The sequence below is a fragment of the Microtus oregoni genome, unplaced genomic scaffold, assembly GCF_018167655.1.
Source record: "Microtus oregoni isolate MIOR12 unplaced genomic scaffold, Mior012 000020F_ref0000438, whole genome shotgun sequence".
NCBI lineage: Eukaryota > Metazoa > Chordata > Mammalia > Rodentia > Cricetidae > Microtus > Microtus oregoni.
The window spans coordinates 22,018,716-22,033,056 of NW_024543079.1; the positions used below are offsets into that span (position 1 = coordinate 22,018,716).

Below are 14,341 nucleotides of genomic sequence, written 5' to 3' on the forward strand. Positions count from 1 at the left end.
ATGACATTTTCCAGACTGGTGGTGGTGGTGCAGCCCAAGAAAAGGTGCCCGAGCTGGATGGTGCTGGGTCCACAGAGCAGGACAAAAGCCATTCTAACAGCAGCACCTTGTCTGACCGAAGACTCAGCAACTCCAGTCTTTGTAGCATTGAAGAAGAACATCGAACAGTGTATGAAATGGTGCAGCGGATCCTCCTGTCAACACGGGGTTATGTGAATTTTGTGAATGAAGTATTTCGACAGGTCAGTGTATGACATACATTCATGAAATTGAAGTCATCTTTGTTCTTGAGTTAGTCAACTTCCCATTGTCTAACACAAGCCTGGGGGCATCAGCTTAAATATAGGAGGTGTATTTTGTCTCAGTTTCAGAGGTCTCAGTCCAGGGTCACTAGGTCCTGTTGCTTTGGACCTGTGGCAGGGTGGTATTAAGGTAGGGACAGGAAGCAGCTAAGCCTGTTTACTTAGTGGGTGGATGTGAAAAAGAGACTAGAGTCCTACAGTCTTCTTTGAGGGCACATTTTGCCATGACCTATACTATCACATTAAGCCATACTTTCTTAAAAAGTTTATGTCACTTCTGAATAGTGCAAGCCAGACCAGATTACACCTGGGCCCAGGGGAGGATGTGGGCATTCCAGATCCAAATTGTAGCATTATTGCTTTATTTATGATACAGCAAGTGTTGATAATTTGGCCCAAATTATCGAACTAAGTAAAGGCCCTTCCAGGCCCACTTTTAGTTTGTCACAAGTTTCTATGACCCACAAAAAGTTTTTTTTAAATCATTATATAATGAAGGAAAATTCAACAAATACTTTCATGCCTCCGTAGCAAACTCAACTCAGAGGTAGGTTGTTGACAAAGCTTTTTGTCCCGCCACATCCCATAGCTGTTTAGTCCAAAAGAAACACACAGAGTCTTACATTAATTTTAAACTGGTTGGCCTACAGTTCAGGCTTCTTATTAACTCTTATAACTTATATTAGCCCATAATTCTTGTCTGTGTCAGCCACGTGGCTTGGTACCTTTCATCAGCAAGGCATTCTCATCTTGCTTCCTCTGTGTATGGGTGACAACTGCAGACTGAGCCTTTCCTCTTCCCAGAATTCTCCTGTTCTGGTTGCCCTGCCTATACTTCCTGCCTGGCTACTGGCCAATGAGCATTTTATTAAAATACAAGTGACAAATCTTTACAAAGTACAAGACCATTGACCCACAGCAGTAGGTGGATAGAAAGCCAGCTGTTCTTAGTACTTAGCACCAGGTGAATCCAATGTTCCCAGAGCTTCAGAGCTCACACAACCCAGAGGGTTTTTCAGAAAGTTGTATTTTCCATGAAACGTTGTGTGACATGAGTATGTGATAGAAATATTTGTGGCACAGGAGAAAAGAAATGGATGAGAAAGGGAGTAAAGGGAGAAAGGCGTTTCATCCAGGACAGTGGAATACCATACCTCCCATAGAAAGGTGCTGGGAAGAGCTGAAGCAGGAAGCAGGAAAGAGCAAGGCAAAGAGAATGAAGGGATCAGAAGCCAGGCTGCAACTGATGCCCGAGGTTTGCAGCAGGGTTGGTGCTGAGTGGGACATGACAACATTTGGGATCAATTTTGACTGGCATTTTGTGACTAGCCAATTCTATTACATTATCAATTTATCTTATAAGAGAAAAATGTACTGCTAAACTGCGATTAAAAGCCAGTAATCCTAGAGTTTGGGAGTTGGAGGCAGGAGGACAGGAATTTAAAGCAAACCTCAGCTACACAGCTAGCTTGAGATTACTCTGGGCTCCATGAGACCTTCCTTGTCTCAGAAGACAAACTGAGTAACTAACTAAATAAATCTGTCATTATCAGAAATTGATTAGGAATCATAATATATAGGTTGTTTAATCTTAGTTTTGTATTTAGCAAATCCTTCATCTTACTTAGTTCCACAACCTTATGTTGTAATAATTGGAGCGGCGGGGCTGCGTCCCCAGCACCCCGGCTGCCTGGCTAGCTTATGCCCTGAAATAACAACACACAAACTGTATTCATTTAATCACTGCTTGGCCCATTTCTATCTAGCCTCTTCTAGGCTAATTCTCACATATTAATTTAGCCCATTTCTAATCATCTGTGTAGCGACCCTAGGTGTGCTTACCGGGAAGATTCTAGCCTATGTCCATCCTGGGTCGGAGCTTCATCGCGCGCGTCTGCCTGGGAGCTGGGAGCATGGCTTCTCTCTGAGGCGTCTGCTCCCGAGAGGAGAGCTGTGGAGTCTGAGCTCACTTCCTCTTCCTCCCAGCGTTCTGTTCTGTTTACTCCTCCCACCTATCTTCTAACCAATGAGGGCCAAGCAGTTTCTTTTTATTTAACCAATGGCCTTCCTCCATCAACCTTAGAGTACAGAGTACTTGCTTTGTTGTATATTGTGCTTCTTTTTCTTTTTCTTTTTTCTTATCATTGAGTGGTTTCAAGAAGGTATCCCCAAACTCACTTTCTTTGGTCCTTTGAGAATAGTGAATGTAGGTTTTTATTTTTTGTAGTTTATTTTGTTTTGTTTTTGTTTGCTTGTACATGTAGCCAGAAGTTTATCTGGGTGTAATAATCTTAGGTTTACTCTTGCACTTAGGAATTTGTAACCAGACCTCTTTCAACATACAAATGAGATCCAGGGAGACTATAAGAACTTCAGTTCTAAAGTTGAAACTTGGGGATTTGTACTTTTAAAATTCTGAAAAACATAAACTTGGACATGTTTGAAGTAAGCAAGAAACTAACACCTGACAAATACATACTAGAAAAGGAGAAAACAGAATTTAAAATGAAAAATAGTAATAATTGGGATGTTTATTAAGCCAGAAGGGAGTTTCAGTGTTTAGTTTTAAAGCAGAATGGCGGCATCAGAAGACACACTAAATTGAGTAAAGAAATGATCCTGCATGCAGCTCAGAGTGACAGGTAAAAACTGGGACAGGTTGAAGCAGAAGGCTCTAATGAGGAGGCCTGGTAATTTCCTTGCTTTTCTCCCTGTTGTCTTTGCTTTCTATTCAGAATATCCTGCAATAGCTATAGATTTTTTTCCCCCTTTGAAAGTCTGAGTATCTGCAGCATTTTTACATAGGCATCAGTTGCAGCATAACTGCCTGTGCTGGCTAGTTTTCTGTCAACTTGACATGAACTAGAAGAGGGAGCCTCATTTGAGGAAATGCTTGATTAATATTGGGCTGTGGGTTAGACTATAGGGCATTTTCTTAATTAGTGCTTGATGAGAGAGGGCCCAGTCCTTTGTGGGTGGGGTCACCCCTGGACTGGTAGTCCTGGGTTATATACGAGAGCAGGCTGAGCAAGCCATAAGGAGCAAGCCAGGAAGCAGCATCCTCCATTGCCTCTGCATCAGCTCCTGCGTCCTGGTTCCAGCCCTGTTTGAGTTCCTGTCCTGAATTTCTTCAGTGATGAGTGATAGGGATGCACGAGCTAAACGAACCAACCCTTCACTCTTCAGCTTACCTTTAGCAAGGATATTTATCATGGCAATAGAAACCCTGGCTAAGACACTGCACAAAGTCAAGTTTTGTTGCTACCTGGTGAAACCAACCATTTCAGAGAGAAGGTGATGGGGAAAAGAAGAGCTTTATTGACAACAAGTTGGAAAGCTGGTAGATGGGGACTCTTGGGTATTTAAAAAAAATAGAAACGTTTTGTGAGGAGTTACAGGTACAAAGCTTTATAGGGATTGATTTGGGACAGGGACATAGAGTGGACAGACCTTTGAAATTTGCAGAAATGGCAGTAAGTATGAATTTTCTGTAGTTTGCTTTTCTGATGCACAGACTGTTGGTATCCATAAGTCAGCAGAGGTTCTGTGTTTGTTCTGTAAATCTAAAGAAAAGTTGCTGATTAAATAGCTTATGTTCCATGCCATTTTAAGGTCTTTTCCTAGGAATAGCTAACTCTGCAGTTACAAAAGTGTGTGGAAGGAATCTTTCATCACAGGATAGCCAAAGGCAACTGTCTATGCAGAACAGGGGAAGATAACTAAAAGAGCAACTTTCCCTGAGTAAGGTAGTGAAATGAAGCTTCTCACAAAAGAAAGAATTTAACCCAGAGGTGTCCTTTGTAGCAAAGTTGGTGGGAGACCTGCAGTAGACTGCTCAGCTGTGTGACAGCCCAGCTCAGTGATTTTTTTTTTTTTTATGGTGAAAAAGTGTATATTTAGAATTAGCCGGCTGGGCTCAGTTTAGATGATTCCAATCTTGTTGGCAACATCCAGAGCATCATAATCAGGAGCCAACCGAACATACGCCTTCTTCTCTCCATCGGGCCTTATGAGGGTGTTGACTTTGGCCACATCGATGTCATAGAGTTTCTTCACAGCCTGTTTGATCTGGTGCTTGTTGGCCTTGACGTCCACAATGAACACAAGTGTGTTGTTGTCTTCTATCTTCTTCATGGCTGACTCGGTGGTCAGGGGGAATTTGATGATGGCATAGTGGTCAAGCTTGTTCCTCCTGGGCATGCTCTTCCGGGGATATTTAGCCTGCCTTCGTAGCCGCAGGGTCTTGGGACGCCGAAAGGTGGGCGATGTGCGGATCTTCTTCTTTTTGTGGCTGTGGACGCTTTTCAGCACTGCCTTCTTGGCTTTCAAGGCCTTCGCTTTAGCTTCGGCTTTGGGAGGGGCAGGAGCTTCCTTCTTCGCTTTCGGCGCCATCTTGACAAAAAGGCCAGCTCAGTGATTTTTAAGATGGATTAAAACCGTCTGAAAACTATGAAGCTAGACTATTAAGATAGAGTTTCCCCTCTGTAGCATTAGTATACATTTAGTTACTATGCCTTCCTGTGGATTAAATAGTTATTGTTGAGAAGCTTCCAGTTTTAAAATTTATTTAAAATTAAAATATAATTGCAGCATTTCCTCACTTCCCTTTTCTCCCTCCACCTCATATCCTCCATAATGAATTCCACATTACGAAATGAATGTGTTTTGCCAGTGACACACTCCTTTAATCTCAGCACTTGGGAGGCAGAGGTAGGCAGATCTCAGTGAGTTCGAGCCTAGCCTAATCTATAAAGTGAGTTCCAGGACAACCAGGACAGTTACACAGAGACACCTTGCTCTGAAAAACCAAATCAAACAAACAAATAAAATGTATATATGTATACCATACTTTTCAGAACTGCTATATTATATGCTACATTTTATATATATATATATATATACATACATCATACATACATACATATATCATATTCATTTAGAATTCTACAAATGCCCTTATGATATTTTGTTCCTTGCCAATTTTCTGACCTAGGATAATTTCCATTTAGGTCTGAAGGACAATTTTTAGTATTTTCCTCTATTGGCAACAAATTTTCTTATCTGAAAATGTCGCTTTTGAAGAACGTTCTTTCTGGTGCTCTATTATGTCTATCCTGGTAGCCATGTGCTCTCTGCACTTTGAGGAACATCAGCCCTTGTTTCATGGTTTCTGTTTCACAGGCACAGCGGGCCATGTGGTTTGTTGCTTTGAAAGAAATATGTCCTTTTATTTTTCTTTTTGCCTCTTGACTACTTTTAATGTTTTCTAGTTTAATTGTCTTTGGTCTTCAGCGGTTATACTGTAAAATTCTTGTATCTAGTCTGCTTGCTTTTGTGATTCGTGATTGTGTGGATTTGTTCTCTCAGCTCAGCCACTCTTGCACACTGCTCTGGTCCATATTTTGTGACTCCATCTAGCTCTGCATAGGGTGACCTTGTTATTGCATTGCCTCTTTGCCTCTGCTTACTATTTACTGCATGCTAGAGATTTCCCTCATATTTCTCTCAGTTTTCACTTCAGCTGGGTCCCTTTTGTCCAGCCTATATGCACATAGCTTTGAATTTGGATTGTTTTGTATTCAGACTTCACTTACTTCAGGTTCTGATATTCCTGATATGTAGATTTTTTGTTCATTTGTATCTTGTCTGGTTTTTTAAATTATGATTTTATTCAAATTGACTTAGCATATTTTCCATGATATTTAGTAGTATGTTATTTATTATTTTGTCTTAGAAGTTTGTAGAAATATTTTTGTGATATATATATCACTTTATTTTCCCCTATACAAGAACTGTTTTTTGCTCTCTGTGAGGAGGATAGTATGCTATTCCTTTATTTTGGGTTTGGATTACTGAGTTGTCTACTTTTTGTCAGAACTGATTTAATGGCCCCTGTATTTCCTTCTTTGTAAAGTTTTTCTTAAATAATTTACAATAAAAATAATGCCAGACTTCAGTCAGAGACTGGGGGCTAAAGTGTTTATAGATTGAATGGACCAATAGAGTGCATAAGATATAGAGTGGATTGAAGGAAGAATAGAGGGGTGGGTTGGCAGATAAATATGTAATAGAGCAAATATTGTTACTGCTAATAACATCAGAGGAATAGGGATATGGCTATTCATACTGAAAAAAAATTTTCATGTGATATTTCTGCAATAAAATTAAGGAAGAAAGTGAAACATGTACTTTGTCATAATTTCTGTGTTTATTGAGTTACATGGCAGAATATTGATTTATTCAATTTTGCAATCTTTTGATAACACGGATGCCTGGGCTCTGGAATTTGATGTGATCTGGCTGACACCTCAGGATATTTCTCTATCTTATGCACCAATGCTGAAGCGACATCTGCCTGTCATTTGGTCCTTTGTTGTGAAACTTAGGGGTGGTATTTTAAAAATATGTGGGATTGGAGCACTGGATAGAAATCTCAAGGTCCAAATCAGGAGTAGAAGGAGAGGGAGCACAAGCAAGGAACTCAGGACCGCGAGGGGTGCACTCACACACTGAAACAATGGGGATGTTCTATCGGGAACTCACCAAGGCCAGCTGGCCTGGGTCTGAAAAAGCATGGGATAAAACCGGACTTGCTGAACATAGCGGACAATGAGGACTACTGAGAACTCAAGAACAATGGCAATGGGTTTTTGATCCTACTGCACGTACTGGCTTTGGGGGAGCCTAGGCAGTTTGGATGCTCACCTTACTAGACCTGCATGGAGGTGGGCGGTCCTTGGACATCCCACAGGTCAGGGAACCCTGATTGCTCTTCGAGCTGATGAGGGAGGGGGACTTGATTGGGGGAGGGGGAGGGAAATGGGAAGTGGTTGCGGGGAGGAAGCAGAAATCCTTAATAAATAAATAAATTTAAAAAAAAATATGTGAGAATTACTGTAGCTCATTTGTCCTTGTCTGTGTCATTCAAGCAGTCATTTGAATGTGGGTGGGGGGCAGCCCTTCCTGCCTACCTTGCATTGCAGAAATAGACCCTAAATCTGAGATGCAAAAGACAAATGCATTTCTTCTTCAAAGTCATTTTTTTCTGTCTTCCTGCATTAAATTATAAATATGTAAGGAGATTCCTTCATATTAAAAAATTCCTTGACTAAGAGATGGTTCAGTTAGTATAATGCTCAGATCCCCTGCATCCATTGTAATACAATGTGGTGCCATGTATCTGTAATCTGTAGCTTCTTGGTCAGCTAGTCTAGCTAAGTTCCATGTTCAGTGAAGGATCCTGTCTGATAAAATAAGACCCTGAAACAGTCAAGGAAGGTATCCAGCATTTGTTTCTGGTTTGTGCTTGCACACAGAAAGTATTTTTAAGTTTCTACAAATGTGCACAGTATTACAGGTGGCCAGTCTGGTTACCATATGCGGGAGTACTTGTTCTGATAATGCAGAAATCTGTCTGGGAAGGAAGTAGAGGGGAAATGTGGGAAGAAGGAACGTAAGTGGGATGAAAAGGAAGCAAGAGAAGAAGAAAAAGGCAAAACAAGAAGAACCCATATTTGTAGCCGTCTCCAACTTCTGTGGTGTTAACTAACCCCACCATGGCCATTTTTACTCTACACCTGAGTGCAGAGCCTGGAGCAGGTAATGAAGTCAGCTCCTATGCCTGCCATAGTCTCTTTTTGGCTTTGCAAACCATTTCTGATTTTTTTAAAGGAAAATTATAAGTTTAGTTATAATTATTTTATATAGACAGTTAAAATACCTGCATAGGTATTTTAAAGCTACCCGGAATATAGAGGAATCTATGAAACATCATCATTTTTCTGTTCCAACTATAACAATGTCTTTTTCTTCCAGATGAGTGGTATGTAGAAAGGTGTGTATGTGGTCTCTGTGCAAGTTAAATGTTTCTGAAGTTGGCAATGGAAATTTCTGTGGCTTTATGATGATCTGAGAGTGTGGCATTAAAGAGTGTTTTGTTTTGTTTTTGTTTTTTTCAGGCATTTTTGTTGCCTTCCTGTGAGATATCTGTAACAAGAAAAGTTGTTCAAGTATACAGGAAGTGGATTCTCCAGAACAAACCGGTGTTCATGGAGGAACCAGATAAAAAGGATGTTGCCCAGGAAGATGCTGACAAATTAGGACTCTCAGAGACTGACTCCAAGGAGGTAACATTATCACTCAGTCTCTGAGTTGAGGGTACATACCTGTATGCAAAGCAGGCCTGCTCATTCAAGGGTCCTCCTCTGCCCACGAAGACAGGTGGGAACAAGACATTCTCGGGCTGTTGGTTCTGTGCGGACCTGCCTTAGAAGTGTCGTCCATGCTGCATCTTTGGTAGGCAGTTGTCTCCTTCACCCTAGCTTAGGGCCACAGGAACACGGCCACTTTCTTAATCACGGTTGCAAGACAGATGTTTTCTCATAATTTGCAATTCTGTCTTTGAGACTGAAAAGCTGTTATCTTCTCCTTGACTTATTTAAATAAATAGTTGTTGGAAAATTAAACATAGAATGTTTTGCCAGACTTTTCTTTGGCAGTTCTCTGTCCAGAAGAAATCTGTATCCAATGTTTGGAGAGATTAACCGAGTAAAGAGCAAGTACTTCTGGTGCATCAGCAGTGTTGCCTTCCAGCAGGAGGCACTGTCCCCTTCAAGGCTCAGGCCTGAGTAAATCTAAAATGACGGTATAGAACACCCTCCAACACAAAAGAAACAAATTACATTTGTCTTCCTGATGCAGTTAACTTACAATATTTAAAATTCTTAGCTACAGACTTAAAAAAAATTAAATATCTGAATTGATTCTGTTGTTTTGATGTTTTAGTATTGGGGAAATCATTTTAGAAATGAGTTATGAGGTTAGATCAACAGTGAGCTGGTAGAATTTGTATGTGTAAAGGCCCACTTTCTGTGTCCCAGGATCAGGCAAACTTGGCTCTCTCAGCAAACAGTAAGGGCTGAGGCCACCTTGGGTGGTAGACGTTGAGTTCTAAGCAGAGTTTGAAGGACCAAGTATATAAACTTAGGTTTCTCTATACTTGGCTAATGTTTTATTATCTTCTGAAGGCCTCATCTGAAAGTTCTGGCCATAAACGGTCATCCAGCTGGGGACGTACATATTCCTTCACAAGTGCCATGAGCAGAGGATGTGTGACAGAGGAGGACAACACAAATGTGAAAGCTGGGGCCCAGGCTATGCTGCAGGTACGCCGCCATAGGGACACAAAGACAGCCCTAGTGGAGAAGACAATTTGAACATTTTGTTTAATTAGAGTAATGTCATATGAAGTGCACTGGTATTTTGAGTATCAGGCAATAGAGGACCATCATGTTCTAAGTTTTTTTTCCCATCTACAAATGAAAAGTTTTTTTTTTTAGTCAAAAAGAAAATATAAGAATTGGTTGCAGGTTTTTTGAGAATGATTATTTTATAGTGAATGTGAAGTATATATGATTTATACCCTAAAATGCCTTCTGAGGACATCTGAATAGTTATTTGGATTTTAATTTGTAAGACCTTATTCCCTGTGTGGGCGTGTGTGTATATATGCACACACACACCCGTGCAAACACACGTACACACAGAGAAAGCAAGAGAAACATAAATAAAAATAAATCTTAAAAAGAAAGAGTAAAGATGATTTTACCCTTGTAGCTACAGAGAACATAGCTGTAGCTCACTCATCCTTATAGCCTGTGACCTTGACACAGACACTCAGAGGGGTCCTTGCCCTTTGTCCCTGTAGCTCTCTCCATGTGGACTCCAGTCATCCTGTAGCTCTACAGCTTGAAGAGTTGCTTAGTGAGGATTTACACTGTTTTTGTTCTTATTGTATTCAGCAACTTGTCTCTTGAGTGTTGCTCCTGGGGAAAGGGGCTTGATGGAGGTCTGATGAGAGTGTTCTTCTACTGCTGAGTACAGTTTGGACGTAGACATTGGTTGTTTGGTGTTACCTTAACTGGTGCCAATACAGTGTCAAGTATTCATGTGTTAGCTTCTTGAGGCTATTATTAAAAGTAAAAGTGTAGTATATGAAGATTTTTCATTAGGAATGGGTAGAATTTTGAAATTCTTGAAGGCAATACATGAAATTAAAAGGCTTTGTATTATAGTATGTTATTTGTGACTTACTCATATAAAACATTGTCACTAAAACTGCTTTAGTTTATTAATCAGAGAATTCTTTGTTTTCTTTTTTTCTAATTCAAAGCCTTATTTAGATTGACATTGTGTTTGTATCTGGTAGTGATTAGTGATTCTTTTTCCTATAAAATTGGGACATGAAACTTTTTTCATCTTACAAATGTTAAATCTTAAAGGCTGTCATCAGTTTTTATGTGTGTTGGTTAGAACCTGTCTGATCAACCTATGTGTTTTATTTGGGATTTCCTGCACTAAGAAGCCAGAAAAGCTGGGTTTGTTCCCACCACCTCACCGCTTATACTATTTTACTAAAGGAGACTTACAAAGGATTATGCATATAGATAGACAGAATCCATATGATCGGTTTTATGTGTACCTTTTGCTGAAATATATGTCTTTGTACCACATGCATACCTGGTGCTGAGGCCAGAAAAGAACATTGGATTCCTTGGAACTGGAGTTGCAGATGGTTGTGAGCCACTGTATGGGTGCTGAGAATTAAACCCAGATCCTCTGAAAGAGCAGTCAGTGTTCTTAAACACTAAGTCATTTCTCTAACCCTATCCATTTTTAACACCAAGTTGACAGCAATGAATATCTGAAATTGATGGGCCACTGGTGTCATCTTATGAATGCTGACATGTTCCTTCAGTGTAGAAAGCAGTAATTTACTGTCTGAGAACTGGAGTCAGCCCTGCTGAGACAGAACAGAGAACCTAGATCCCAAAGATCTGGGGCCGAGCATAGAATAGTCATCTGACTCTCTTATTGTTTTTTTGTAATATTCTTTTATCTTATGAATTTGCTGAGACTATTGTTTCTTACTGCATAATAGATTTCTGCTATTTAAAAAAGCCCTGTAGCAAACGGTAAAACATTTGCTATACTGTGCGAGGACTGAAGTTTCGAGAAGCCAGATGGGCTTCGCAGCCCATCTATAATTCTACTTCTAGGGAAGCAGAGACAAGAAATCCCTGAAACAAGTTAGCTAGCCAGCTAAGGAGAAACTGAACTGGGTTCAGGGAGAGACCCTGATTCATTATAGAAGATGGAGAGGCAGTGAAGAAGACACCTGATGTCAGTTTTCTGTTTCGGATCTCCACATGCACATATGTTCAGCTCCCACTCCCACAGGAACACAAGCATACAGACACATACCACATGCACTGCCAAAAAAGAAGAAGAGGAGGAAGAGGAAGAGGAAGAAGAAGAGGAAAGGAAGAAAGGAAAAAAGAAAAGTCCTGATCCTAGAAGATGTAACATCAACCATGTGGCATTGTCTGCTTTCAAGCACAGTGCTGCTCTTGGCTCAGTCGTTATGCCTCTTGTGGACACTTGCAATATTCCATCAGGAAGCAGGTTTCATATACTGTGCCAGGAACTTCTGTCAGTAAACCCACTTGGTTTACTATAAATTGATTCTTATTCCTCCAACTTGATGTCTTAAATTCACCTTAGAAAAACAATTATAGCGCTGTTTTCTACCCACAGGCCTCTTTGACCTTCTGTCCATTCCAGACCTTCTCACCCTGACACAATGGTCCTGGTTTTTTTTCTAATTGTTGTTGTTTTATTGTTACTTTTGAAAGATAAAACAAGTTCAAATATTGTATGACTCATGACTAAAGTAACAATGTTTATATGGAATAGTAGAGAAAGGCCTTTTAGGTGTCTACTTAGGCAATTCTAAGGGGTGAGCTACAATACCTGGATCATGTATTGGTATCACTTGCTGTCTTGGAAGAGTCTGTGAAAATAACTCAAAGGCATTCATTGGTCATATGATTAGTTGTATTTTTTAATGTAAAATTGTTGGCTTTAAGGTCTTTCTTACAAATGCTGCGAATGTCTTTTTGCTGGAGCCATGTGCTGAGGTCCCCACGCTCCTGAGAGAACAAGTGGATGCTTGCAAAGCTGTGCTGATTATTTTTCGGCGCATGATAATGGAACTTACAATGAATCAAAAGACATGGTAAGTTTATCTCAGATTAACATCAAACAGCTACCTTTTCTTTATGGTATAATCAAAGTGTTAAGGTTTCCATTTATCAAATGTCTTTACAAAACTGACAATAAGATAAGCAGCCGCCCCTTGGCAGCTTTTATGGATTGTCGCAAAGGGAACTAACTACCCAGCACTTGGATAATTCATTTATTTTCATTACTGTTTGTAAAAATGCTCTTGAACAGGAGTTAGTGTTACACTACTTAGTAGTGGATTTTGCCATTTTAAACTGTTATCAGACAGTTTTATGATAAATGGTGTGTGCTTTGTAATATGATTCTTTATAAGCTCAAGTTTTTGTTGTCGTGAAGTGCTATAAACTTGAGTTTTATTCCTTCAACTTATTATTTTAAATTCACTTTGTCAAAACAGTTCTTTTAACTAATACATTATCAGAGTGACAGAAAAGTACAGTCAAAAAGTATGTCTTCACTGTTTTTTTTTATTCCCTTTTTTTCTTTTGCTGTTTTTCTCTTAATTGTGTTGTTAAAGGTAAAAGGTGTTAGATGTTTTCCATGCCTGTCTTCCATAGTGGATAACTCCACATCACCCTCAGTGTTCTCAGTGATAGACCAGCAAGGCCTGAGCCATGTCTTTTTCCCATTGTCTTCACATGTAGCCTGTTTTAGAAATGCCTCTTGGGTCTGCCTAGTATGTTCATATTACTTAGCCACCTGTAAAACTACTACAGGTGCCCTTATATCTCACATTCTAGAGCTTTGTGGCTACTGCGGTTCTGTGGTAGGGAAATCCTTTCTGCTATAGAAACTTTTCTAGGACCACACCTGTTTTATAGATGCCCTAGAGCCAGTACTGTTGTCTGTCCACAGTAGGTGGAAAACCCTAAAAACAAGGCAAGCATGAGCTATTAGAGACCATAGGCCACCAAGAGGAGGGAAGGGTGGACCCAGAGGAATTCTGCCTTATAAAAAGTTCACAAATATCAAAATGAAGATTTGAAAGTATAAATAACAAGGTCTTTAAATTAGTATTCTTACCAAGTCAAGTGCTGTTAAGTTTGGAAACATGACACCCATGCTCAGTGTGATGTAAACCCAGCCGTATCATAGTGGTCCAAACAACTCTGTGGGAAATGCTCTCAGCTGGATGATGCTCCCTGTACCACAGCTGTGTGAATAGTATTTCTCTGTTTCTTTTCTTAGAAAGTGATGAATTCTGTATACATCGTACAGCATCTGATGAAAATTTAGGAAGTCAAATAAAGCAAATGTTTTTCCCTTTAGTAATTTAGAGGTTTCCAGATACATGTATAAACAGACATTTGTAGAAATAAGTAAAAGTAGAAACTAAGCATGGTAGAGAATAGATAGGGGCATGGTCTGCTTCCCAGACAGACTTGCTGAATATTTAAGTTCCAAATGACCAATGCTTTCTTTTGCTTCCTTCCCCCTCTTTATCCTCCTCCCCTTTCTTTTCTCCTCTTTCCTTCCCTGTCTCTCTGTTTCTTTTGTTTCCATTTATTAATTAACTCCTGAGCATCTATTATGAACACACAGTGGTGCACTAAATAACATGCCCCACTGTGACAGGGGCCTGGGTATCCTGACTGAGAATGGCAGGCCATCTCCAGCTCTGTCATTTCTTTTCTCTCTTCTCTTTAGACTTGCTGTCCTTTGCTGTGCACATGTGTCTCTAGATCAAGATGGTGCATTTGTCTTCCTCCTCCATTGCTGCGCGAGTTCCAATTGGTCTTATTAATAAAAACCCAGAGCCAGATATCAGAGCAAATGCTGAAAGATCAGAGAGAAAGGAGCAAGCCAACTCTTGCCTTATTAACTGCTCAGCCGAAAAGGGGCTGAGCTCCTGTCTTCTGCCTGATATTGTTCTCTCTGCCCAGCCATATCACTTTCTGTTTGTCTGTACAGACCTCCAGACCTCTATGGTTAACTAGTGGCTAACTCTACCCTCT

The 14,341-nt window shown here is 40.1% G+C and overlaps 2 protein-coding genes across 4 annotated transcripts in view; one reads left to right on the forward strand and one right to left on the reverse strand.

The window, feature by feature from the left end:
- Window positions 1-14,341, forward strand: part of Ralgapa2 (Ral GTPase activating protein catalytic subunit alpha 2) — a 273,816-nt gene that overhangs the window by 75,044 nt on the left and 184,431 nt on the right. For all 3 annotated transcript variants that reach the window (XM_041670313.1, XM_041670314.1, XM_041670315.1), the window contains exons 10-13: window positions 15-242; window positions 8,261-8,428; window positions 9,329-9,466; window positions 12,230-12,378. In XM_041670313.1, the coding sequence (XP_041526247.1) occupies window positions 15-242; window positions 8,261-8,428; window positions 9,329-9,466; window positions 12,230-12,378 (683 nt within the window). The remainder of the gene's footprint in view (window positions 1-14; window positions 243-8,260; window positions 8,429-9,328; window positions 9,467-12,229; window positions 12,379-14,341) is intronic.
- On the reverse strand, window positions 4,197-4,704 carry LOC121460133 (60S ribosomal protein L23a-like). Its single transcript, XM_041670316.1, has one exon. It carries the CDS (start codon window positions 4,692-4,694, stop codon window positions 4,224-4,226), a length of 471 nt encoding a protein of 156 aa, XP_041526250.1. The 5' UTR covers window positions 4,695-4,704; the 3' UTR covers window positions 4,197-4,223.

What these genes read in the sequence shown, in the direction of transcription:
- LOC121460133 (XM_041670316.1), bottom strand. Translation starts at nt 4,694, where the DNA reads ATGGCGCCGAAAGCGAAGAAGGAAGCTCCTGCCCCTCCCAAAGCCGAA.